A 24,886-nucleotide genomic window follows, 5' to 3' on the forward strand; every position below is an offset into this window, starting at 1 on the left:
CTAGGAAAGAGTTGGCGTTTGCGAGATGCTGCTACTGGTGCCGCCGCTGCTGTTCTTGCGGCGGGAGTCCATACATCTACCCAGTGGGCTGTCACAGTCATATAGTCCTGACCCTGCCCTGCTCCACTTGTCCACATGTCCGTGGTTAAGTGGACATTGGGTACAACTGCATTTTTTAGGACACTGGTGAGTCTTTTTCTGACGTCCGTGTACATTCTCGGTATCGCCTGCCTACAGAAGTGGAACCTAGATGGTATTTGGTAACGGGGGCACACTGCCTCAATAAATTGTCTAGTTCCCTGTGAACTAACGGCGGATACCGGACGCACGTCTAACACCAACATAGTTGTCAAGGACTCAGTTATCCGCTTTGCAACAGGATGACTGCTGTGATATTTCATCTTCCTCGCAAAGGACTGTTGGACAGTCAATTGCTTACTGGAACTGGAAGTAGTACAAGTGGGCTTACGACTTCCCCTCTGGGATGACCATCGACTCCCAGCAGCAACAACAGCAGCGCCAGCAGCAGTAGGCGTTACACGCAAGGATGCATCGGAGGAATCCCAGGCAGGAGGGGACTCGTCAGAATTGCCAGTGACATGGCCTGCAGGACTGTTGGCATTCCTGGGGAAGGAGGAAATTGACACTGAGGGAGTTGGTGGGGTGGTTTGCGTGAGCTTGGTTACAAGAGGAAGGGATTTACTGGTCAGTGGACTGCTTCCGCTGTCGGCCCAAGTTTTTGAACTTGTCACTGACTTATTATGAATGCGCTGCAGGTGACGTATAAGGGAGGATGTTCCGAGGTGGTTAACGTCCTTACCCCTACTTATTACAGCTTGACAAAGGGAACACACGGCTTGACACCTGTTGTCCGCATTTCTGGTGAAATACTTCCACACTGAAGAGCTGATTTTTTTGGTATTTTCACCAGGCATGTCAACGGCCCTATTCCTCCCACGGACAACAGGTGTCTCCCCGGGTGCCTGACTTAAACAAACCACCTCACCATCAGAATCCTCCTGGTCAATTTCCTCCCCAGCGCCAGCAACACCCATATCCTCCTCATCCTGGTGTACTTCAACACTGACATCTTCAATCTGACTATCAGGAACTGGACTGCGGGTGCTCCTTCCAGCACTTGCAGGGGGCGTGCAAATGGTGGAAGGCGCATGCTCTTCACGTCCAGTGTTGGGAAGGTCAGGCATCGCAACCGACACAATTGGACTCTCCTTGTGGATTTGGGATTTCGAAGAATGCACAGTTCTTTGCGGTGCTACTGCTTTTGCCAGCTTGAGTCTTTTCATTTTTCTAGCGAGAGGCTGAGTGCCTCCATCCTCATGTGAAGCTGAACCACTAGCCATGAACATAGGCCAGGGCCTCAGCCGTTCCTTGCCACTCCGTGTGGTAAATGGCATATTGGCAAGTTTACGCTTCTCCTCCGACAATTTTATTTTAGGTTTTGGAGTCCTTTTTTTACTGATATTTGGTGTTTTGGATTTGACATGCTCTGTACTATGACATTGGGCATCGGCCTTGGCAGACGACGTTGCTGGCATTTCATCGTCTCGGCCATGACTAGTGGCAGCAGCTTCAGCACGAGGTGGAAGTGGATCTTGATCTTTCCCTAATTTTGGAACCTCAACATTTTTGTTCTCCATATTTTAATAGGCACAACTAAAAGGCACCTCAGGTAAACAATGGAGATGGATGGATACTAGTATACAATTATGGATGGACTGCCGAGTGCCGACACAGAGGTAGCTACAGCCGTGGACTACCGTACTGTACTGTGTCTGCTGCTAATATAGACTGGTTGATAAAGAGATGTTGTAGTAGTATGTATGTATAAAGAAGAAAGAAAAAAAAACCACGGGTAGGTGGTATACAATTATGGACGGACTGCCGAGTGCCGACACAGAGGTAGCTACAGCCGTGGACTACCGTACTGTACTGTGTCTGCTGCTAATATAGACTGGTTGATAAAGAGATGTAGTAGTAGTATGTATGTATAAAGAAGAAAGAAAAAAAAACCACGGGTAGGTGGTATACAATTATGGACGGACTGCCCAGTGCCGACACAGAGGTAGCTACAGCCGTGGACTACCGTACTGTACTGTCTGCTGCTAATATAGACTGGTTGATAAAGAGATGTAGTAGTAGTAGTATGTATGTATAAAGAAGAAAGAAAAAAAAAACCACGGGTAGGTGGTATACAATTATGGACGGACTGCCGAGTGCCGACACAGAGGTAGCTACAGCCGTGGACTACCGTACTGTACTGTGTCTGCTGCTAATATAGACTGGTTGATAAAGAGATGTAGTAGTAGTATGTATGTATAAAGAAGAAAGAAAAAAAAAACCACGGGTAGGTGGTATACAATTATGGACGGACTTCCGAGTGCCGACACAGAGGTAGCTACAGCCGTGAACTACCGTACTGTGTCTGCTGCGACTGGATGATAAATAATGATATAAAAAATATATATATATCACTACTGCAGCCGGACAGGTATATATTATATAATGACGGACCTGCTGGACACTGTCTGTCAGCAGAATGAGTTTTTTATAGAATAAAAAAAAAAACACCACACAAGTGAAGTCACACGACGAGTGTTTAACTTTTTCAGGCAATCACAATATAGTATACTATACTACTAACTATACTGGTGGTCAGTGTGGTCAGGTCACTGGTCAGTCACACTGGCAGTGGCACTCCTGCAGCAAAAGTGTGCACTGTTTAATTTTAATAATAATATGTACTCCTGGCTCCTGCTATAACCTATAACTGGCACTGCAGTGCTCCCCAGTCTCCCCCACAATTATAAGATGTGTGAGCTGAGCACAGTCAGATACGAGTGTTTAACTTTTTCAGGCAATCACAATATAGTATACTATACTACTAACTATACTGGTGGTCAGTGTGGTCAGGTCACTGGTCAGTCACACTGGCAGTGGCACTCCTGCAGCAAAAGTGTGCACTGTTTAATTTTAATAATAATATGTACTCCTGGCTCCTGCTATAACCTATAACTGGCACTGCAGTGCTCCCCAGTCTCCCCCACAATTATAAGATGTGTGAGCTAAGCACAGTCAGATATATACATAGATGATGCAGCACACTGGGCTGAGCAGTGCACACAGATATGGTATGTGACTGAGTCACTGTGTATCGTTTTTTTCAGGCAGAGAACGGATATATTAAATAAAACTGCACTGTCTTGTGGTCACTGTGGTCAGTCACTAGTAAACTCTGCACTCTCTACAGTTCTACAGTACTCCTAAGCTCCAGTAAATCAGGTCAATCTCTCTCTCTCTCTCTTCTAATCTAAATGGAGAGGACGCCAGCCACGTCCTCTCCCTATCAATCTCAATGCACGTGTGAAAATGGCGGCGACGCGCGGCTCCTTATATAGAATCCGAGTCTCGCGAGAATCCGACAGCGTCATGATGACGTTCGGGCGCGCTCGGGTTAACCGAGCAAGGCGGGAAGATCCGAGTCGCTCGGACCCGTGAAAAAAAACATGAAGTTCGTGCGGGTTCGGATTCAGAGAAACCGAACCCGCTCATCTCTAGTTTGCATACCATTTCTTTTCCTTGGCATAATCCTTGAAAACGCTCCCGGAAGTTTCTCCATAACAGGAGCAATACGGAGGTTGGGATATATCTGTCCATGTGAAGTGAGGCGCTGGTCCAGTGGTAGTTTACATATCGTTTTATCTTTGCATTTTGTGTTGGGAGGTGGGAAAAGCCTCTTTTGTGACTTACCACACCACTAGCTGCCTCTGCGCACTGTTTGGGTACTTCATACTATCTATTCCTAGTGTATGCTCTGTCTGCCTGCTTGGCTGACATATAGGATTGAGTGAATAGTGATTGGGATACGGTTGGTGTAATAAGCAAGAAAATATATCTTTCTACAGAATGATATAGTTTCCTAAATTCTGAAGGTGTATCACATAATGGTGGTCATTCCGAATTGTTCACTCGGTAAATTTCTTCGCATCGCAGCGATTTTCCGCTGCATCGCAGCGATTTTCCGCTTAGTGCGCATGCGCAATGTCCGCACTGCGACTGCGCCAAGTAAATTTGCTATGCAGTTAGGAATTTTACTCACGGTTTTTTCTTCGTTCTGGTGATCATAATGTGATTGACAGGAAGTGGGTGTTTCTGGGCGGAAACTGGCCGTTTTATGGGAGTGTGTGAAAAAACGCTACCGTTTCTGGGAAAAACGCGGGAGTGGCTGGAGAAACGGAGGAGTGTCTGGGCGAACGCTGGGTGTGTTTGTGACGTCAAACCAGGAACGACAAGCACTGAACTGATCGCACTGGCAGAGTAAGTTTCGAGTTACTCAGAAACTGCACAGAGATGTCTTATCGCAATATTGCAAATCTTTCATTCGCAATTTTAAGAAGCTAAGATTCACTCCCAGTAGGCGGCGGCTTAGCGTGTGCAAAGCTGCTAAAAGCAGCTTGCGAGCGAACAACTCGGAATGACCACCCATGTGCTCATAATATTTCATTTTATTTATTTTTAACTTCCCCCTTGATGCTGGACATGCCCACTATCTGGAAAGTCTTGGGGGGAGGGTACTGCTGCCATGGCCCATGGCTAGACCTCACACCTCTGGTGCTGCCCATGTGGGGCCACTAGTACAAATTTTTCCAGGGCCGCTTTTTGTTCCCTGTCCGCCCCTTCTCACACTTACACATGTGCACAAACTGGTCACCAGTTACACCAAGGGAGATTGGACTTTGAACCTTTGTTCTCACTCTCCATCCATTTAAATAAAAGAAGATAGAATCGTTTTTGCACAAATCATCAGTCTATTAGTTTTAACAAATATTTACAGTAAGATAAAGTAAAAATGAGTGATGGTTTCATGTGTAAAATGTAATATTATTTTGTATCCTCTTTTCAAGTTGACAAGGAGCCAAAAATATCACTCAGGTACAATGATGAGAAGGAGGAAGGGGCGCTGCTGAAGACCGGATTGCTGGTTGTAGGAATCTCTGCAATCATTCTCTTTCTAGCGTTTGCACTTCTGTAAGTATTCCTTTCCTGCATCATTTCCATTCTCGCATATGTCATGTGCTTCTTACTTGTCTGCTGTAGTATACCTAGAGATGAACAGTTTCTTCTTAAGTCAGCCAGTGGTTTTATTAATTCCAATCACCTTATGAAGCTATAACCCCCACAGGCGTAACTAGGGTATTCAGAGCCCACAGTGTCAGATACAGTGCCCCACAGTGCCAGATACACAGTACCCCACAGTGCCAGATACATATTGCCCCAGTGTCAGATCCACTGTGACAGATACACAATTGCCCCCACAGTGCCAGATACATAGTGCCCCACAGTGCCAGATACACAGTGCCAGATACACAGTGCCCCACAGTGCCAGATACAGTGCCCCACAGTGCCAGATACATATTGCCCCAGTGTCAGATCCACAGTGACAGATACACAATTGCCCTCACAGGGCCAGATACACAGTGCCCCACAGTGTCAGATCCACAGTGCCAGATACAGTGCCCCACAGTGCCAGATACACAGTACCCCACAGTGCCAGATACATATTGCAGACAGTGCCAGATAGAAGCAGCATAATAAAAAAACAACATTATGACAGCATGATGATTAAAAAAAAAAAAATACAGCCAGCTTACTTTTTTCTCTGCAGCTGGCACACTGCTTGTGACACAAGAGAGCTTGCTCTTCCACGCATGCTGGCTCCACACTCTTCTTCCCTGCAGCCTGCATGCCCAGCCAATGACTGAGCCGCAGGCTGCACCTTTACACCATCGGACAGCTGAGCCGTCGCTCAGCTGTCCTGAAATTCTATGCAGCGCTGGAGCTGCTGCTGTTCGGTTGCCAGGGCAACCTATAGGGAGCCGCCGGAGGAGCGCAGCGCCGCAGATCGGAGGTACGATCTGTGTGCGGGCGGCGGGGGGGCCTTTTAAAAAAAAATCCTGCTCTGGGGGCGGGTGGGCATGATGCCCTGGCCGGCGCCCCCCTCTGCTGGGCCTGCCAAGGCAGCCAGGGCACGTGCCCCACTCACCCTGCCTTAGATACGCCTCTGATAACCCCTATTCCATATAAATAATGACTCAGACAACGGAATTGCTATTAACAAAGTCACAGCAAAATTTATTAAGAGTGGCGAGAAAAGCAGTGCGTAACCAAGGCAACAGCCCCATCTTGGAAGAATGCCTCCCACCCCTGCGCAACTGGGTTGAGCGGTACCACTTTCCAAACAAGCCGCTTATCCGGGGAAAGTGTCGGCCAACCATTATTGCACCAAGGAGCACTGCTTGTTACAATGAGGCAGAAGGTCTGCCCTTCCTCCCTAATATACCCCTCCCAGGTAAAGATATTCCCCCTTTTCTTATACGCTGGCTATCCTGTCACTCACTGAATTCCTTACCTGGTCTCATACTTCTTCCCCTGCCCCCTTTGCAACTCGGGCAAGTCAGATGGCCAGGTCACTTTACATTAAAAAACCCAACTGCTTATCTAGCCTCAGACTTAATTTAAGTATTCGGCTTCTTTATGCTATAACACTACATTTATTTTTAAATGGTCTTTTCTATTGAAAACTTGCTCCCCTCAAAGACCATGGTAAATAGAGCAGAACTAAGAAGCTAATTCAGGTTGGATAGAAAATCGCGCTCCAACCGTAATTTTTGCTTTCATCCCATGGACGCATGCACAGGGCCTGTCCGGTGGCTGTGCCCACATTTACTGCGGGTGACCCGCAATAAATGTGAATGGCTCTGCAAGGGGGACGGCAATGCTCCGTTTCCAAGGCAGAGAAGGAGCGTTGTGGGGGTGGAGGCTTCCGGACGGAGGGCATGGCATGGGCATGATCGGGGAGAATGCGTGTCGTCACACGTATCTTCTCCGATCAAAAAAATGGCTGCAGGCCTCCTGCTGTTGCAGCCAGGCTGTGCCAGCAGGAGCCATCCACAATTTCAGCGATCGCAGTGGGTGGGCTGCATGCCCTGCGATTGGCGGCTCCCAGCATGCGAGCAAAAGGATTGTAAATTCTGATGTTTAGCAGAATTTACAATCCTTACTGAATAGGCTCCAAAGCTCTTTCTGAACTGGTGCATGAGCAGGAAGGCACAGAAGCTAGAGTGGTATTATTCCCCACGGGTTGGGTGTCTAATTAACCCTAATGCTTCAGCCTAACCTTAATTGTAGCTTAAACCAAACCCGAAACTTAACCCTAATTGCATAAGTTGACATTTTTACTGTAAACATTCACATTGTGGATCTCATCATGTTATCGGTTGCCATTGTAAGCATGCTTCAATCTTGAATGACGACATTCAGAACATGTCGATATTCTGGTGTTGACATTTTGATTGTCAGCATTCTAAATGTCAACATATTGAGTGAAACTCATTTGGGCCCTTACTTCTCCTCTTACTAACTTGCCTCAGTTATAACCCAGCAATAATGATTCCTTTACCTGGTCTCACATATCCCTATCCTATTGCTATTCCTTTTTCTGTCCCATTAAAATGTTGTTTGCAAAACTCTGCAAACTCGTAGCCATGGGCCTGAGGACAGTACTGCCCTTGTTCCTAGGCATTTAGACACCCAGCTGTCAGTGGTCCATGTAGATGCTCAGCAGCCAGTGATTCATTTAGGTGCCCAATTATCAATAGTCCATAGGGACACACAGCTGACTGTAGTGACACTAGCTGCCAGGCGTCTAAGATGACATTTACTGTAGGTACCAATAGTCTGCGGAGCTCCCAGTTGCCAGAGATCTTTAATGACGCCCATGCCAGCCTCCCATCTGAGGGACAGATGATGACACCTACCTCCTGACTTTTTCGGCATCCAACACAATATCACAGTTGACCTTGGTTTCCTGACTATTCTTTAGGAAATGATTATTTTGTCCTGTTCAATAAGTCCTGTATCTCAGCTCTTTTCAGTTTAGTTTTATACCCAGACATAAAGAAGTTTCAGAATCCAAGCAGCAATCTCGCAGTCTTTCTGTACCAGCACTTTTGTGCAATAATTGCTGTTTTCTGTGACTGTAACGTACGTTACATCTGCCCCAGCTGCAGTGCAACATGGTTTTGCTCAATTGCTAACTTTTTTTGTTTGCTAACAATTCTGAATAACCCCCAAGATCTGTAGAGAGGCTAGGTGTAGTCAAGTAATGACATCTTTTAGCTGATTAAAAAAGAGAGGGGGGGGGGGGGGGGGGGAGTGTTAAATAAATACTTTCCAAAAACCAGAACACATGTCAATGTGCGATGAACGTTACAGGCTCAGACCCCTGGAAAACTTCCTCTTATTGACTGATGCTTAGTTATGTACACAATTCTCCATCTGTAAAACAGCATGCGTGACATGCCATAGACGCTTGCATTATGTCTTGCCCAAGTAAGCAATAAATTAGGCGGGATGCCAAAAATAATCCGTGCAGATAATAGGAAAGAATACACAAATGGCAATTGTGAGAATGAAGTTCCGTTCCAGTGAACTGTACCATACAGCGCAGACTATAATGGTCTTGTAGGGAGCGTGAATCATACACTCAGGGAGACTGGAAGAAGCAGGCTCATAGATGCAGGTATGCCAGCCACGTACTAGGGAGCACCAGTTATTACAGCCTGTTATCCTCAAAAACTACAACATACAGTATATAGTAGTAGATCTATGTAACATAGTAATTACAAAAACTATCCAAGAGCTTCCAACAGCCACCAAAAATGTACAAAAAGTGTTGATTTAAATATACTATTAGAATAAAGTATATAAATGATGTAATGTGAATTAAATTACGTATCAGAGAATTTAAGCTTTAAGCTCAAATGGGTCCGGGACTGATGTGAATGATACATTCTCACTGTACAGTGCTGCATCATTTGTTGTTGCTGTGTAAACAAAAATAACAACAATAGTAATAAATATGCGGCACATAGACAGAATGGCACCATATGTAATGTTGAATTATTACATATAAGCAGCAGCGGCTCCCCACCAGTGACGTAAAGTGTAGTCTTTGTCTGGGGAGGCACATTATATATATATATATATATATATATATATATATATATATATATACACTAGGTGCTTCATCGCGCCCTACGGGCGCTCTTCACACCGTCGCAAGGGGCTACGCCCCTTTAACCCTTGCATGCCTATATAGGGTTCAATATTTGTATTATATTGAGTATTACCTGCATTCCTTTGTGAGTGGTTAAATATTGCACAATGAAAGGGCGTGCGATGGTGAAGGAGGCGCAGCCCCTTGCGACGGCGTGAACAGCACCTGCAGGGCACGATGTAGAGAATGAGCGGGTGCGGGGGGGATTGCGGATGGGGAAGGGTGTCTGTAGATGCTGCAGGTGGAGGGGGGGCAGATGCGGGGGGGGGGGGGCTCAGATGGGGAAGGGTTGGGACGTACTGCGGGTGGGGGAGAGACAGAAGAGTGGGCGCTGTAGATGGGGGAGGGGTCCGGAGGCACTGCAGGTGGGGGAGGGGCAGGGGTGCCACTGGGGATGGGCAGGTACAGGGATGTTGCGGATGGGTGAAGAGTCCCGGAGGTGCTGTGGGATGGGAAGGGGCGGGGGTGCCGTGGGTGGGGTAGGGGGTCTGGAGGCACCGCGGTGGGGTTGAGGCAGGTGCGGGTGGTGCGGCGGACGGGGAAGGGGGTCCGGAGGCGCTGCAGGTGGTGGAGGGGCAGGTGCGGAGGTTCCGTGGGTGGGTGAGGGGGGGACCGTGAATGGAGGAGGGTGTCTGCAGATGCTGTGGGTGGAGGGGGGCAGGTGTGGGAGGAGACATATATGGGGGGTGGATGGTGGAGGGGGTCTGGAGGTGCTGTGGGTGGTGGGGGAGTGGGAGGCGCTGGTGGTGTAGGGGTCTGTAGGCACAGCGTGTGGGGGAGGGATGGAGTGTCGCATGTGGTGGAGGGGAAGGTGCGGAGGTGTGGTGCATTGGGGAGGGGTCCGGAGGCGCTGCGGGTACTGTACCTGCCATAAAGGTAGTTGGAGGGTATGCAGTAACAGGGCCAGGACGGGGGTGACGGGGCCAGGACGGGGGTGACGGGGCCAGGACGGGGGGTGACGGGGCAAGGACGGGGGTGACTGGGCAAGGACGGGGGTGACGGGGCAAGGACAGAAATGACAGGGACAGGATAGGGGTGATAGGGCCAGGGTAGGGGCGGTAGGACCAGGATTTGGTTGACAGGGCCAGGATAAGGGTGACAGGGCCAGGATAGGGGTGGCAGGGCCAGGATAGGGGTGACAGGGCCAGGATAAGGGTGACAGGGCAATGCCAGGGGTGACAGGGACATGACAGAACACAGGGCACGGGAGAGATTGGTATTAGGGACAAAACAGTGGTGACAGACAGATGTGTCTTACCGGAGTCACTGCTGCTGGCTGCTGCTGTTCCACTCCAACCTGTTGGGATCTGCTGCTGGTGGAGACTTGGCATGGCTGACACTCTCAGGCTGGAGTCCTGCTTCCTCTGCCCGTCCGCATCCCTCCCCCCCACTCCTCAGTCACACACCGCAGACCTCGCGCGGCTGCCGGGCACTGTGGTAAGGGGAGACTGGAAGTGACTGGTTAGCCCCCAGGAGACGCTGCGGCTGGAGGGAGGAGGGGGTCGGAGCCTGCAAGCAGCGCGGACATCTGCAGCACACCTCACTGCGGGCGGCAGCGATGCAGCTAGCGGTGGGGTTGCCGGGGCTGGAGATAACAGAGGCAGTACGCAACCTGCACAGCGGCAGGTGCCCCACAAAACTGCAGCTAAGAAGCGTGGAGTGTGCCAGAAAGTGACGCTCCTCCGCGCCAGAGAGCCCCTGCTGAGTATGCTGATGTGGGGGGGTCAAGTACACAGTGAGCCGGTGCCCGTCTGTCTGTATGGCGTACCCCCTTACACACCCCCATACCTCCCAACTGTCCCGATTTTAGCGGGACAGTCCCATTTTTTTGGGTCTGTCCCACTATCCCACCCGCGGGCTGCAGTGTCCCGTGGTGGGTGGGGGTGGGGGGCAGTTGGGAAGCTCCTGTACTCGCTTTCTATTTAGTGGAGACAGAGGGAGAGGGGGCATCAGGGGGTATGGATTAAGGGTGGGCCCAGGGGGTATGTACCCCGGGCCTCACAGTTTTAGGGGGCCCGCGGCTGGAGTAGCTCTGTCCCAGCTCTGAAGCTCCCCCGTCCTGCCAGTAACAGCGGCAGCATTGTGCTACTGCGTGTTGGCAGGTCTGTGGTGTTGCAGGGAGGCAGCAGCAGCCTCCCTGCTGTCTTCTGCCTGTGCGGGTGTGTATGGGGGAGCAACCACCCCATCTGGATTTACCCCTAGTTGAGGGGCCAAAATCCCATAAAAATAAAAATTCCCGGAATTTGCATAAGGGGGCGTGGCCACGAGGGCACAATTAGGCCACGCCCCCAAAATCACAGCAGGCACAGCAATGAGATAGGGTTCCTGTCTCAAGTGCCCTGGGCCTCCCGGCCTCATAATCCGCCGCTGGGGGCATGCCAGCAGTTCACAGAGCGCTGGGCATGCCCCCTCACTGACGAAAACAGGGGCATGGCTCGTGATCGCGGGTCCACCCTAGAAGCCACGCCCCCTTTCCCGTTAGCCATGCCCCCTTTTTGCTGTGCGTGTGTCCCTCCTGCCTGAAGAAAGTTGGGAGGGACTATGCACCCCTGCCTGTGCCATGCCCATACCATCTGCTCCTGCTCCAAGTCTCCTATAGATTTGCCCAGATCTGTGACTCATTTGACTAACTCCGCCCACTGTTTTGACTCCGCCCAGCGTTAGCAAATGAAGCACAAAGTCACAGATCTGGGCTATTATATAGGAGATATATATATATCCATCTGCCCCCCCCCCCCCCTCTCTCACTCTCACCTGAGATGTCCCCAGAGTGTAGGCGCCACTGCCGCTGCTGGCTGGGGAATGGAGGAGGAGGAACGAGAGGGGAGAGTGCTGGCCAATGCCGCCACATACATTCCTGGTCTGGGCTAACTGGGGCTGCCGCTGGCTGGGGAATGGAGGAGGAGGAACGAGAGGCGAGAGTGCTGGCCACCGCCGCCGCATACATTCCTGGTGTGGGCTTCCCAGGGCCGCCGCTGCTGTAATGACAGGAACTGCCGGGTCCCACCGCTGCTTCTCCCCGCAGCATATGTGTGATTTGGGCCAGCGGATCTAGCACTGGATCTGCTGTACAATCACATGTTCCCCTTTTTTTCTAATGGGCTTTTACAGCCCAGTGTTTGGCCCTACCCCCCACTTTGTCCCTGTTCCCACCGTCTACAGGAGGCACTAGCTATCAGTGCCTCCTGAACTAATCAAATGTTCTAAAATGATTAGAATGATATAAAGAGGATACATATGACACATAAAATGTGTCTTATGTATTTTCTTTGTATTATTTTAATAATTTTTAATCCTGCACGTCTCTGCTCCACACCTGTCTGGCTGGGTGGTCTGCATCGTGCCTATGAACAGGACAGGGGCGCATCTAGGACTAATTCAGATCTGTTCGCTCGCTAGCTATTTTTTGCAATGTCGAACAGATAGACGCCGCCTATAGGCAGTGGTGCAAGTAGAAAAAATGTCTTACGGGTACTGTGTGCGCGCGCCGAAGGCGCGCGCGCAAAAAAATGGGTGTGGCCAAATGCCACATGGGGCGTGGCCAATGAAAATGGGGGCGTGATACACATATGGGGGAGGGGGAGATACACGTATGACCCCAATAGTGCCAGATACACGTTGCCCCACAGTGCCAGATATACATTGCCCCACAGTGCCAGATACACATTGACTAACAGTGCCAGATACACATTGCCCCACAGTGCCAGATACAGAAATGCCCCCAGAGTGCCAGATATACATTGCCTCGCAGTGTCAGATACACGTTGCCCCACAGTGCCAGATATACATTGCCCCACAGTGCCAGATACACATTGCCCCACAGTGCCAGATACACAAATGCTCCCACTGTGTCAGATATACATTGCCCCCCGTGCCAGATACAGAAATGCCCCTACAGTGCCAGATATGCCCCCAGTGCCAGATATCCCCCAGTGCCAGGTATACATGCCCCCCCAGTGCCAGATATCCCCCAGTGCCAGGTATACATGCCCCCCTGTGCCAGATATCCCCCAGTGCCAGGTATCCCCCAGTGCCAGGTATATATGCCCCCCAGTGCCAGATATCCCCCAGTGCCAGGTATATATGCCCCCCAGTGCCAGATATCCCCCAGTGCCAGATAGAAATGCCCCCCCAGTGCCAGATATCCCCCAGTGCCAGATAGAAATGCCCCCCCAGTGCCAGATATCCCCCAGTGCCAGGTATAACATGCCCCCCCCCCCCCCTTCCCTGCTCACCGCTGCCGCTGGCGTCCTGTGTGAGGGAAGGAGAGCGCAGCCTGTGCCTCTCCTTCCCCTCAGTCTCCGGTGGGTGTCTCACAGTTTAATTCAGCGCCGATCCGTGAGCCAATCAGAGCTTGCACCGCGAGCTCCGATTGGCTCACGGATCGGCGCTGAATTAAACTATGACACCCGCCGGAGACTGAGGGGAAGGAGAGGCACAGGCTGCGCTCTCCTTCCCTCACATCAGCGGCGGTGCGAGGAGCGGCGGCCCGGCGGTGTGGGTACGGCGTACCCACGGCTAAATTCTTACGGGTACGCCGTACCCACCCGTACCCGCCCACTTGCACCACTGCCTATAGGGGAGTGTATTTTAGCTTTGCGAGTGTGCGAACGCTTGTGCAGCCGAGCACTACAAAAACAGTTTGTGCAGTTTCTGAGTAGCTCTGACCTTACTCAGATGCTGCGATCACTTCAGCCTATTCGAGCCCGTAATTGACGTCAGACACCCGCCCTGCAAACGCTTCGACACGCCTGCGTTTTTCCAAACACTCCCAGAAAACGGTCAGTTGCCACCCACAAACGCCCTATTCCTGTCAATATCCACAACAACGATCCGCTTTGTACCCATACGACGCGCCTGCGCATTGCGGTACATACACATGCGCAGTAGTTACCTGATCGCTGCGCAGCGAAAAACGCTAGTGAGCGAACATATCTGAATTAGGCCCCTAGAGAGATGGAGGCCTGTGTGCAGGCTCCAACTCGGCCCCCTCCTCTCAAGCCGCCAGCACTGTAGCTCTGGGCACTAGACAACCCTAGCACTGTCCCAGAGCCTAGTGCGAATGCACAGGTCTCTGGGAATATGGGCCCTCATTCCGAGTTGTTCGCTCGCAAGCTGCTTTTAGCAGCTTTGCACACGCTAAGCCGCCGCCTACTGGGAGTGAATCTTAGCTTCTTAAAATTGCGAACGAAAGATTCTCAAAATTGCGAATAGACACTTCTTAGCAGTTTCAGAGTAGCTCCAGACTTACTCGGCATCTGCGATCAGTTCAGTGCTTGTCGTTCCTGGTTTGACGTCACAAACACACCCAGGGTTCGCCCAGACACTCCTCCGTTTCTCCAGCCACTCCCGCGTTTTTCCCAGAAACGGTAGCGTTTTTTCGCACACACCCATAAAACGGCCTGTTTCTGCCCAGAAACACCCACTTCCTGTCAATCACAGTACGATCACCAGAACGAAGAAAAAAACGTGAGTAAAATTCCTAACTGCATAGCAAATTTACTTGGCGCAGTCGCAGTGCGAACATTGCGCATGCGCACTAAGCGGAAAATCGCTGCGATGCGAAGAAATTTACCGAGCGAACAACTCGGAATGAGGGCCATGGTGCAGTGGTCATTTTTCCAGTAATTTCCTTACTATGCATGCACAAAACACCAGGAAAATAGCGTGTCACTATTTTCCTGGTGATTTCTACAAAGCTGCTGCTGCCGACATGGGACTCCTGAGGGTTAATATTGAAAGAAATGGGTGCAAGGTGGATTAGGGATGGCCATCAAAGGGGTCACCATCGATGATCACCATCGATAGGTCATTGGTGCTTTGCAATGGAACCATGAAACCATTGATTTAGGATTTCATGGGCATTTGTACTTTGGACAGCAGGAACAGGTGTTGGCCTAGCCGACAGGCCAATCAGGGAAGCGGTGGGGCTCTGTGGGTGTATTGAGAGTTGAGCTCCATTACTCCTGCGTCAAATTTGAAGAAGAAAAGAAAAAATTGCCTACTTCTCTTGCATCGACGGTGGAAAACCATTGGTTCCCCACTATCGATAGCAAAACCATTAACCATCAGTGGCATACAGGATCACTGTCTAAAACTTGCTGTATATTGCAGGATATTCCTTCAGATGAAACAACTGTTCTGAAAGATTGTCACACAGTGTCTTCCTACCTCTATGTCTGTCTGTTTTTACCCAGTTTTGTTCTATTACTGTTGTTCTAATTGTAAAGCGCAACGGAATATGCTGCGCTATATAAGAAACTGTTAATAAATAAATAAATAAGTGTCTGAGCAAAGGACGATAGTTCACAGCTTAAAAACAGTCAGGATTGTGTAGTTTGGCTGTCAAACCTGTCCGATCCTCTGGGCCAGGCATTCCCAACCATGGTCCTCAAGGCACACTAGCAGTGCAGGTTTTATTATCCATGCTTGAGCACAGGTGACTCAATTAGTACCTCAGTTATTTTGATTCAGCTATCTGTGCTGAAGCCTGGATATCATTAAAACCTGGCCAGCTACTCTGTGACATATTGCTTGTCTTCATTCCACACAACATGATGCTACCCCTGTCATGTTCTCACAGAAGTCACCATGAGAGCACTCATTACTTCCTTCCAAAAGGTCTGTCCAGTGATCTCATGAAATACTCTATGCAGATCATTAGATTGGGTCATGGGCATAGCTGTACAGAATATAGAACTTTGTGAGCCCGTAGCAACATTTTGAAGGGGCCCCTGTCCCAGTGCTGCTAGAGACAGCTGCCTGCAGCAGTTGGTAATGTTATGCCCTTTAGTAGTGACCTGGCTGATGTTATGCCCCATTGTAGGGCTGCCAGTACACATTATGCAACACAGTACCCCAATTCACATTATGACAGTGTCAGCAGTTCATATTATGCCACATCACAGTGCCCCCAGTTCATATTATGCCACACTAATATTATGCCACATCACAGTGCCCCCAGTTCATATTATGCCACATCACAGTGCCCCCAGTTCATATTATGCCATACTAATATTATGTCACATTACAGTGCCCCAGTTCATATTATGCCACACTAATATTACATCACATTACAGTGCCCCCCAGTTCATATTATGCCACACTAATATTATATCACATTACAGTGCCCCCCAGTTCATATTATGCCACACTAATATTATATCACATTACAGTGCCCTAGTTCATATTATACCACACTATAGTGCATCCACTTCATATTATGTCACAGTACTGTGCCAAAGTTCATATTATACCACATTATAATGAGCAGGTCCAGGGGCATAACTAGATATATTGTAGACCCCAAGGCAAAAGTTTCACCTGTCTCAGATCTGAGCCCTATAGCAGTTGCACTCGCTGCACCTATGGTAGGATATACCCTTGTATATAACACATGTATCTGTGACAGGGAAGGTGGGCCCCTCTCAAATCTGATCCCCATAGCAGCTGCACTCCCTGCACCTATGGTAGCTACGCCCTTGTACACAACAACTGTGACAGGGAAGGTGGCCCCTCAGCACTAGGCCCCATACAGGGGCGTTTCTAGAGAGGAGAAGGCCCGTGTGCAGGATCCGTCTGGCCCCCTCCTCTCTAGCCGGCATCGCTGTGACTCTGGGCACTAGGGTCCCTAGGGGACCCTAACGCTGTCACAGAGTCTAGAGCACATGCGTAAGATGATCACCGTTAAAATGGCCATTTTCCCAGTGATTTTGTACTGTGCATGCGCAAAATACCAGGAACATGGCGTCACACCATTTTCCCAGTGATTTCTGGAACGCTGCTGCTGCGCTGCAGGACTCCAGAGGGTAAGTATTAAAAATAATGTGTGCAGGGTGTGCGGTGTGGGTCCCCCTGGACCCATGTGCACTGCACATACTGCACCCATTGTATATACGCCAGTGGCCCCATAGCAGCTGCACTCCCTGCACCTATGGTAGCCATGCCCTTGTATATAACACATGTAACTGTGACAGGGAAAGTGGCCCCTCTCAGTTCTGGGCCCCATAGCAGCTGCACTCCCTGCACCTACGGTAGCTATGCCCTTGTATATAACACATGTAACTGTGACAGGGAAAGTGCCCCCTCTCAGCTCTGGGCCCCATAGCAGCTGCACTCCCTGCACCTACGGTAGCTATGCCCTTGTATATTACACATGTAACTGTGACAGGGAAAGTGGCCCCTCTCAGCTCTGGGCCCCAAGCAGCTGTACTCCCTGCACCTATGGTAGCCATGCCCTTGTATATAACACATGTAACTGTGACAGGGAAGGTGGGCCTCTCTCAGCTCTGAGCCCCATAGCAGCTGCACTCCCTGCACCTACGGTAGCTATGCCCTTGTATAAAACACATGTAACTGTGACAGGGAAAGTGGCCCCTCTCAGCTCTAGGCCCCATAGCAGCTGCACTCCCTGCACCTATGGTAGCTATTCCCTTGTATATAACACATGTAACTGTGACAGGGAAAGTGGCCCCTCTCACCTCTGGGCCCCATAGGAGCTGCACTACCTGCACCTATGGTAGCTACGCCCTTGTATATAACACATGTAGCTGCAGTGACAAACGCAAGATTTCTAGAAGGGGGTTTCCAAATTCAATCCACAATCTCCCTCTCTGCAGAACATGGAATACAGTATTAATATTTAACACTAAAGATAATCTATTGTATAGGCTGTATCAAACATGTTTAAATAATATAAATAAGTGGCCAGAAAAAGGTTAAATATACTATAATAAATAAATAAATAAATACACAAACATAATAGAACCAGCACTGTACTTTCTAAGCACACAGTTTCCCACCTCATGGTAAGGCTCCTGTCTCTTCTTTCTGGCAGCTACTCTCTGGTCCAGTGCACTGACTGAGATCCACATACACAGCAAAGTTGGTAGAAGCAGCTGCTACCACTTGGCATGTTCAGCAGCTCTGCTCTGTCCCTTAAATTGCATGATGTGTTTGCAGCTTTAGTAATCCTATTATATACCATTGATATCATAATTTGAGCCACTTGCCAAGAGGAGGGGGGTTTCCAGGCAACCGGAAACCCCCCTCCCTGCGTTTGCCTATGAGCTGTGACAGGGAAGGTGATAAGGTGGGCCCCTCTCAGCTCTGAGCTCCATAGCAGCTGCACTCCCTGCACCTATGGTAGTGACGCCCTTGCATTGGTTAAATTGTTCTATTCCTGTACCAGGAAATAAAGATGTAATACACAATATACTAATTATAATAATAATAATAATAATAATAATAATAATAATAATAATTTGTATTAATTAGCTCTTTTCTCCAATAGGACACAATGCACCTTTTGAAATCATTGCTGACAAGAATATTAACTTTGTTTATATTCTCTTTTCAGGACTTTCAAGTATAACAAAAATCTTGGATTACTTACTGAAAGTAGGCAGAAGGAACCCATCTGATATACGGAACATCCCATTTCTGCAGTGATTGTTAATGCTGCACTGCTATACTGCTCATAATCACAATTTGTTAATTCAATAAAAAAATCCATGAGCAGTCCTGCTAGTACTGTTGTGCTTTTACCGTATTGCATGGAAATTAACTACTTGCATATACAGTGCTGTGCAAAACATTTAGGCAGGTGTGGAAACAATGCTGCAATGTAAGTATGCTTTCAAACATAGAAGTGTTAATAGTTTTATGTATTAACCAAAGGCAAAATGAATGAACAGAAGAAAAATATAAATCAAATCAATATTTGCTGTGCCCATCCTTTGCCTTCAACACAGCATCTATTTTTCTAGGTACACTTGCACACAGTTTTTGTAGGAATTCCGCAGGGAGGTTGTTCCAAACATCTTGGAGAAGTATCCACAGATCTTCTGTGGCTGTAAGTAGGGCCGGTGCTAGGGTGTTCAGCGTCCCCCTGCATACTATAAATTTGCGCCCTCCCTCTCATAATAAAGGGATAGCACGCGTCGCAAAACATGGGTGTGGTCTCAAAAGAAAGGGGCATGGCCATACGGTAGTACCCACAATTCAAATTATGCCACACAGAAGCACAATCGTATTCATGTTAGCAAAACGACAAAGAGGAGGCGCCTCCAAATAACCCTTGTGTTAATGGCAAATCAGTATTAATGCAGATTTTTCTCAATTAAAGGGGATTGACTGTCCCTTTGAATTCAAAAGAAAAAATTGCAAATAGAAGTAGCGCAATAACACTGGATAATGTAAATGTAAATAGTAAAATACACATACAATAAATGCACAAATGCATTCAGGGCGGGATGTACTATCCTATCCCGCAGCGCTACCTGTCTTTCTCTGCGCTCCCTGTCGTTTTCTCCTCTCACCCTCACTGAAAACCACTCACTCGTTCTGCCTCTTCACCGCTGCGGCCACTCTGAACTCTGCGTTGGGCTGGCTCAGCTGCGCTCCCCATGTCGCGCATGTGCATATGACACAGCATCTCTACAGGCTGCTGCTAGGTGCGGTGCTATGTCATATATGCGTGCGCGAAAGACATGGGGACGGAGCGTGGCTGACCAGTCCAAGAGTGGCCGCGGCGGTGAAGAGGCGGAACGAGTGAGTGGTTTCCAGTGAGGGTGAGAGGAGAAAACTACAGGAAGCGCAGAGAAAGGAAGATAACGCTGCGGGAGAGATTAGTACATCCCTCTCTTAATATTTAAAAATGAGACACTGTAAAAACTGACATATATTTTTAAATATTCAGTACTAGGTGCTTCATCGCGCCCTACGGGCGCTCTTCACACCGTCGCAAGGGGCTACGCCCCCTTAACCCTTGCATGCCTTTCTGGGGTTCAATATTTGTGTTATATGGAGTATCACCTACATTCCTTTGTTAGTGGTTAAATATTGCACAATGAAAGGGTGTGCGATGGTGAAGAAGGCGCAGCCCCTTGCGACGGCGTGAACAGCACCTGCAGGCCACAATGTACAGAATGTAGCGGGTGTGGGGGGGTACTGCGGATGGTGTCTGTAGATGCTGCGGATGGAGGGGGGGCGGAAGTGGGGGTGGGGCCCGGATGGGGAAGGGTTGGGAGGTGGTGGGGGAGGGGCAGAGGAGTGGGGGATGCAGATGGGGGAGGGGTCCGGAGGCACTGCAGGTGGGGGAGGGGCAGGGGTGCCATGGGTGGGGGAGGGGCAGGTGTGGGGATGTTGCAGATGGGTGAAGGGTTCCGGAGGTGCTGAGGGATGGGAAGGGGCAGGAGTGCCACTGGTGGGGTAGGGGTCCGCAGGCGCCATGGGTAGGGGAGGGGCAGGTACGGGTGTTGCGGCAGATGGGGAAGGAGGTCCGGAGGTGCTGCAGGTGGTGGTGGGGCAGGTGCGGGGGTGCCATTGGTGGGGGAGGGGTGGGTGAGGGGGGGACCGCGGATGGAGGAGGGTGTCTGCAGATGCTGCGGGTGGAGGGGGGCAGGTGTGGGGGAGTCATATAAGGGGGGTGAATGGTGGAGGGGGCCTGGAGATTGCTGGGGGTGGTGAAGGGGCGGAGGAGTGGGAGCCGCGGGTGGTGTAGGGGGTCTGGAGGCACAGCATGTGGGGGAGGGGTGGAGTAGCGCATGTGGTGGAGGGGAAGGTGCGGAGGTGTGGTGCATTGGGGAGAGGTCTGGAGGTGCTGCGGGTACTGTACCTGCCAAAAAGGTAGTTGGAGGGTATGCAGTAACAGGGCCAGGACAGCGGTGACAGGGTCAGAACAGGGTTGACTGGGCCAGGACAGGGGTGACAGGGTCAGAACAGGGGTGACAGGGTCAGAACAGGGGTGACGGGGCCAGGACAGGGGTGACGGGGCCAGGACATGGGCGACGGGGCCAGGACAGAAATGACAGGGACAGGATAGGGGTGACAGGGTCAGTGTAGGGGCGGCAGGACCAGGACAGGGGTGACAGGGCCAGTATAGGGTTGACAGGGCAAGCACAGGGGTGACAGGGCCAGGATAGGGGTAGCAGGGCCAGCATAAGGGTGACAGGGCCAGGATAAGGGTGAAAGGGCCAGGATAAGGGTGAAAGGGCCAGGATAAGGGTGGCAGGTCAAGGCCAGGGGTGACAGGGACATGACAGAACACAGGGCACGGGAGAGATTGGTATTAGGGACAGAACAGTGGTGACAGACAGATGTGTCTTACCGGAGTCACTGCTGCTGGCTGCTGCTGTTCCACTCCAACCTGTTGGCATCTGCTGCTGGTGGAGACTTGGCATGGCTGACTCTCTTAGGCCGTATTCCTGCTTCCTCTGCCCGTCCGCATCACTCCCCCCCTCCTCAGTCACACACCGCAGACCTCGCGCAGCTGCCGGGCACTGTGGTAAGGTGAGACTGGGAGTGACTGGTTAGCCCCCAGGAGATGCTGCGGCTGGAGGGAGGAGGGGGTCATAGCATGCACGTGGCGCGGACCTCACGGCTGCTGGGCACTATGGTAAGGGGAGACTGGGAGTGACTGGTTAGCTCCCAGGAGACGCTGATGCTGGACGGAGGAGGGGGTCAGAGCCTGCAAGCAGCGCGGACTTCTGCAGCGCTACCCGCCGGCTAAAGTGTGTGAAGGAGCTGGGCGCAACTCACTGCGGGTGGCAGCGCTGCAGCTAGCGGTGGGGTCGCAGGGGCTGGAGATAACAGAGGCAGTACGGAAAGTGCACAGCGGCTGGTGACCCACAAAACTACAGCTAAGAAGCGTGGAGTGTGCCAGAATGTGACGCTCCTCCCCGCCAGAGAGACCCTGCTGAGTATGCTGATGTGGGGGTCAAGTATGGCATACCCCCTCACACACCCCCATACCTCCCAAATGTCCCAATTTTCGCGGGACAGTCCCATTTTTTGGGGTCTGTCCCGCTGTCCCACCCGCGGGTCGCAGTGTCCTGCGGTGGGGGGGGGGGGAGCAGTTGGAAAGCTCCTGTACTCGCTGTTCTGCTTAGCAGAGCAGCGGTGAATAGTGGAGACAGAGGGAGAGGGGGCATCAGGGGGTACGGATTAAGGGGGGGTTCCAGCAGCAGAGCCGGATTAAGGGGGGGGGGGGCAGGCGGTACGTACCATTGGCCCCACAGTTTTAGGAGCCCCCCCGGCTCGAGTAGCTCTGTCCCAGCTCAGAAGCTCCCCCGTCCTGCCAGCAACAGCGGCAGCATTGTGCTACAGTCAGCACACGCTGCTGCGTATTGGCAGGTCTGTGGTGTTACAGGGAAGCAGCAGTCTCCATGCTTTCTTCTGCCTGTGCGGGTGTGTAGGGGGGAGCGACCACCTCCTCTGGATTTACCTCTAGCTGAGGGGCCAAAATTCCATTAAAAAAAAATAATAAAAAAAATCCCGGAATTTGCATAATGGGGCGTGGCCTCGCGTCCCGCGATTAGGCCACGCCCCCAACACACAGCAGGCACAGCAATGAGATAGGGCTCCCCTATCTCAAGTACCCTGTGCCCCCCGGACTCATAATCAGCCCCTGGGGGCATGCCAGCAGCTCACAGAGCGCTGGGCATGCCCCCTCACTGACGAAAACGGGCCCTCCCGTGAAGCCACGCCCCCTTTTCGCTGTGTGTGTGTGTGTGTGTGTGTGTGTGTGTGTGAAAGCTGGGAGGTATGCACCCTGCCTATGCCATGTCCATACTATCTGCTTCTGCAGCTGCTCCTAGTGTCCTATAGATTTGGCCAGATCTGTGACTCATTTGACTAACTCCGCCCACTGTTGTGACTCCGCCCAGCGTTAGCAAATGAATCACAAGATCACAGATCTGGGCTATTATATAGGAGATGATGTCCAATTCAGGCCTCTAATGTATCCCCAGGAATGAGCGGGCAGTACTTTTTAGAGAGGTACTGTATCAGAATGAGGGGCCCCTTTTTAATATAATGAAGTCAAAACCACAAGCAGGCACAGAAGGAGGAAGCAGTGACTCACCCAGATATACTGTAGCAGGAACTGGCATCTCACCATCTCAGTAGCAGAGCTGAAAGGTGAAGTCACTGCAGATGGGAGACCTGCTGCAGAAGTGTCAGTGCAGCCTGGTGGCGACAGGAGATCAGCTACGCTCAGCAACACAGGGACCCAGCTGCCGACCTATGAAGAATAGGCGCATGGGCACTGACAGGGAGACAGCTGAATCCGCAGCAGCAGGGGACAGGCAGAGGAGGGGGGAGTGCCGACAGGACCCGGCAGTGGCAGCACTGATCCTACGCACCGGAAGCCAGACAACTGCAGGCAGCAGGGAACATATGAAGCTGCCCCTATGCTGGTAAGGTCCGGAGTGTTGGGGGCGGGATGGAAGCAGCAGCCGGCCTTAAGGATGTGGCAGGATCCGGGAGCGGACACAGCAGGGAGACATGATGGCCGCCGCTGCCTGTCAAGCAGTGTGACAGGCGCAGCGGCAGCCGGCAGCAGCAGGGAAATCAGCACAGGGATGCAGAGCAGGGAGAGCGCCTCTCCTGTTTGGCGCCTATCTGCTTTCCATCCCTTTGATAAGTGGGTTGCGCTGGGCCTGGATGTAAGCCTGCTCAAATCCTTCTGTCTCCATGTAATCCCAGACAGACTCAATGATGTGGAGATCAAGGCTCTGTGAGTGCCATATCATCACTTCCAGGACTCCTTGTTCTTCTTTATGCTGAAGATAGTTCTTATACTTCTTTCACACTGACAAATATTTCCCTGGTTATTGCACGTGAACGTGCATCAACCCGGGAATTTGCTCAGTGTGAAAGGGTCCTGAAAGAATATCCCGGGTCGAGCATCCCGACATTTCATCCCAGGTCGTGATCTGGGTTGAAGCTGGAATCGACCCGGGATGCGTGCAGTGTGAACGGGTAAGCCGGGTCAAGGCAACCCGTTCTCTGCATAGGAGGAGGTGGTGCTTAGAGATGATCATCTCCAAGCGCAGCCTCCGGTAGCGTCAGCGGTGACATCACCAACCCAGCAATATGCCGGGTCGGGCCGCAAGTCTGAAATGGGTCTCAAGCTGGGTCGCACCTGGTAAGCACCTGTGTACACATTCCCGGGTGCGACCCGGCTATGTGAGTTTGAAAGGGGTATTAATGACATTGGCTGTATGTTTGGGGTTGTTGTCCAGCTGCAGAATAAATTTGAAGCCAATTAGACATCTCCCTGATGGTATTGCATAATTGCGTTTCCCGACCTCCCGCTAGACACTGCAGCCTGTGGGTTGGACTGTCCTGCTAAAATTGGGACAGTTTGGAGGTATGGTTTCGGTGTACTTTACTAACTCTATTCTCTGGTGGCTAGCATACAATGCCACTTTCCTAATGTCCTTCACAATCTACCTCCTCTTGATTAGTTAAAAACTGCTGATGGTGACTTAAAAGTTAAAACCAACCCCTTCTGTGCATAACCAGTTCATATGGATATCACTAGAAATAACAATTATTTGAACCAGGATGGAAGTGTTGTGGTCTTTAGTGACAACTGCTCAATGCTGTCCTAAGGCAGATCACTTGCTGTAGCTCAGTATCAGAACAAAATGTAAATTGCTCAAATCAATTAGGAAACACAATTCAGGTGCATGAAAGGGAGGGGATTATCTGAGCTAGAAATACATCGGGGATAAACCCCTGGTGTCCCCCAGCACACGAGCTGTTCCTGTACCAAGACATGAAAGACTATATATATATATATATATATATATATATATGTGTGTATACATATATATATATATATATATATATTTACTCTGCTCAAAAAAATATAGGGAACACTAAAATAACACATTCTAGATCTGAATGAATGAAATATCCGTATTAAATACTTTGGGGGTGATGTATGAAAAACGTCCTAAC

At 50.4% G+C, this 24,886-nt stretch overlaps 2 protein-coding genes across 3 annotated transcripts in view; one reads left to right on the forward strand and one right to left on the reverse strand.

The window, feature by feature from the left end:
- Nucleotides 1–18,640, forward strand: part of LOC134966159 (mpv17-like protein) — a 258,059-nt gene extending 239,419 nt beyond the window's left edge. For both annotated transcript variants that reach the window (XM_063942695.1, XM_063942694.1), the window contains exons 7-8: nt 4,923–5,046; nt 18,495–18,640. In XM_063942695.1, coding sequence (XP_063798765.1) covers nt 4,923–5,046; nt 18,495–18,558 — 188 coding nt within the window. In that variant the 3' untranslated portion in view covers nt 18,559–18,640. The remainder of the gene's footprint in view (nt 1–4,922; nt 5,047–18,494) is intronic.
- Nucleotides 5,035–24,886, reverse strand: part of IZUMO3 (IZUMO family member 3) — a 126,976-nt gene continuing 107,124 nt past the window's right edge. Inside the window, exon 9 of the mRNA XM_063942699.1 lies at nt 5,035–5,120. Coding sequence (XP_063798769.1) covers nt 5,099–5,120 — 22 coding nt within the window. The 3' untranslated portion in view covers nt 5,035–5,098. The remainder of the gene's footprint in view (nt 5,121–24,886) is intronic.

Source organism: Pseudophryne corroboree, chromosome 10 (genome assembly GCF_028390025.1).
Source record: "Pseudophryne corroboree isolate aPseCor3 chromosome 10, aPseCor3.hap2, whole genome shotgun sequence".
In the NCBI taxonomy this organism is placed as follows: domain Eukaryota; kingdom Metazoa; phylum Chordata; class Amphibia; order Anura; family Myobatrachidae; genus Pseudophryne; species Pseudophryne corroboree.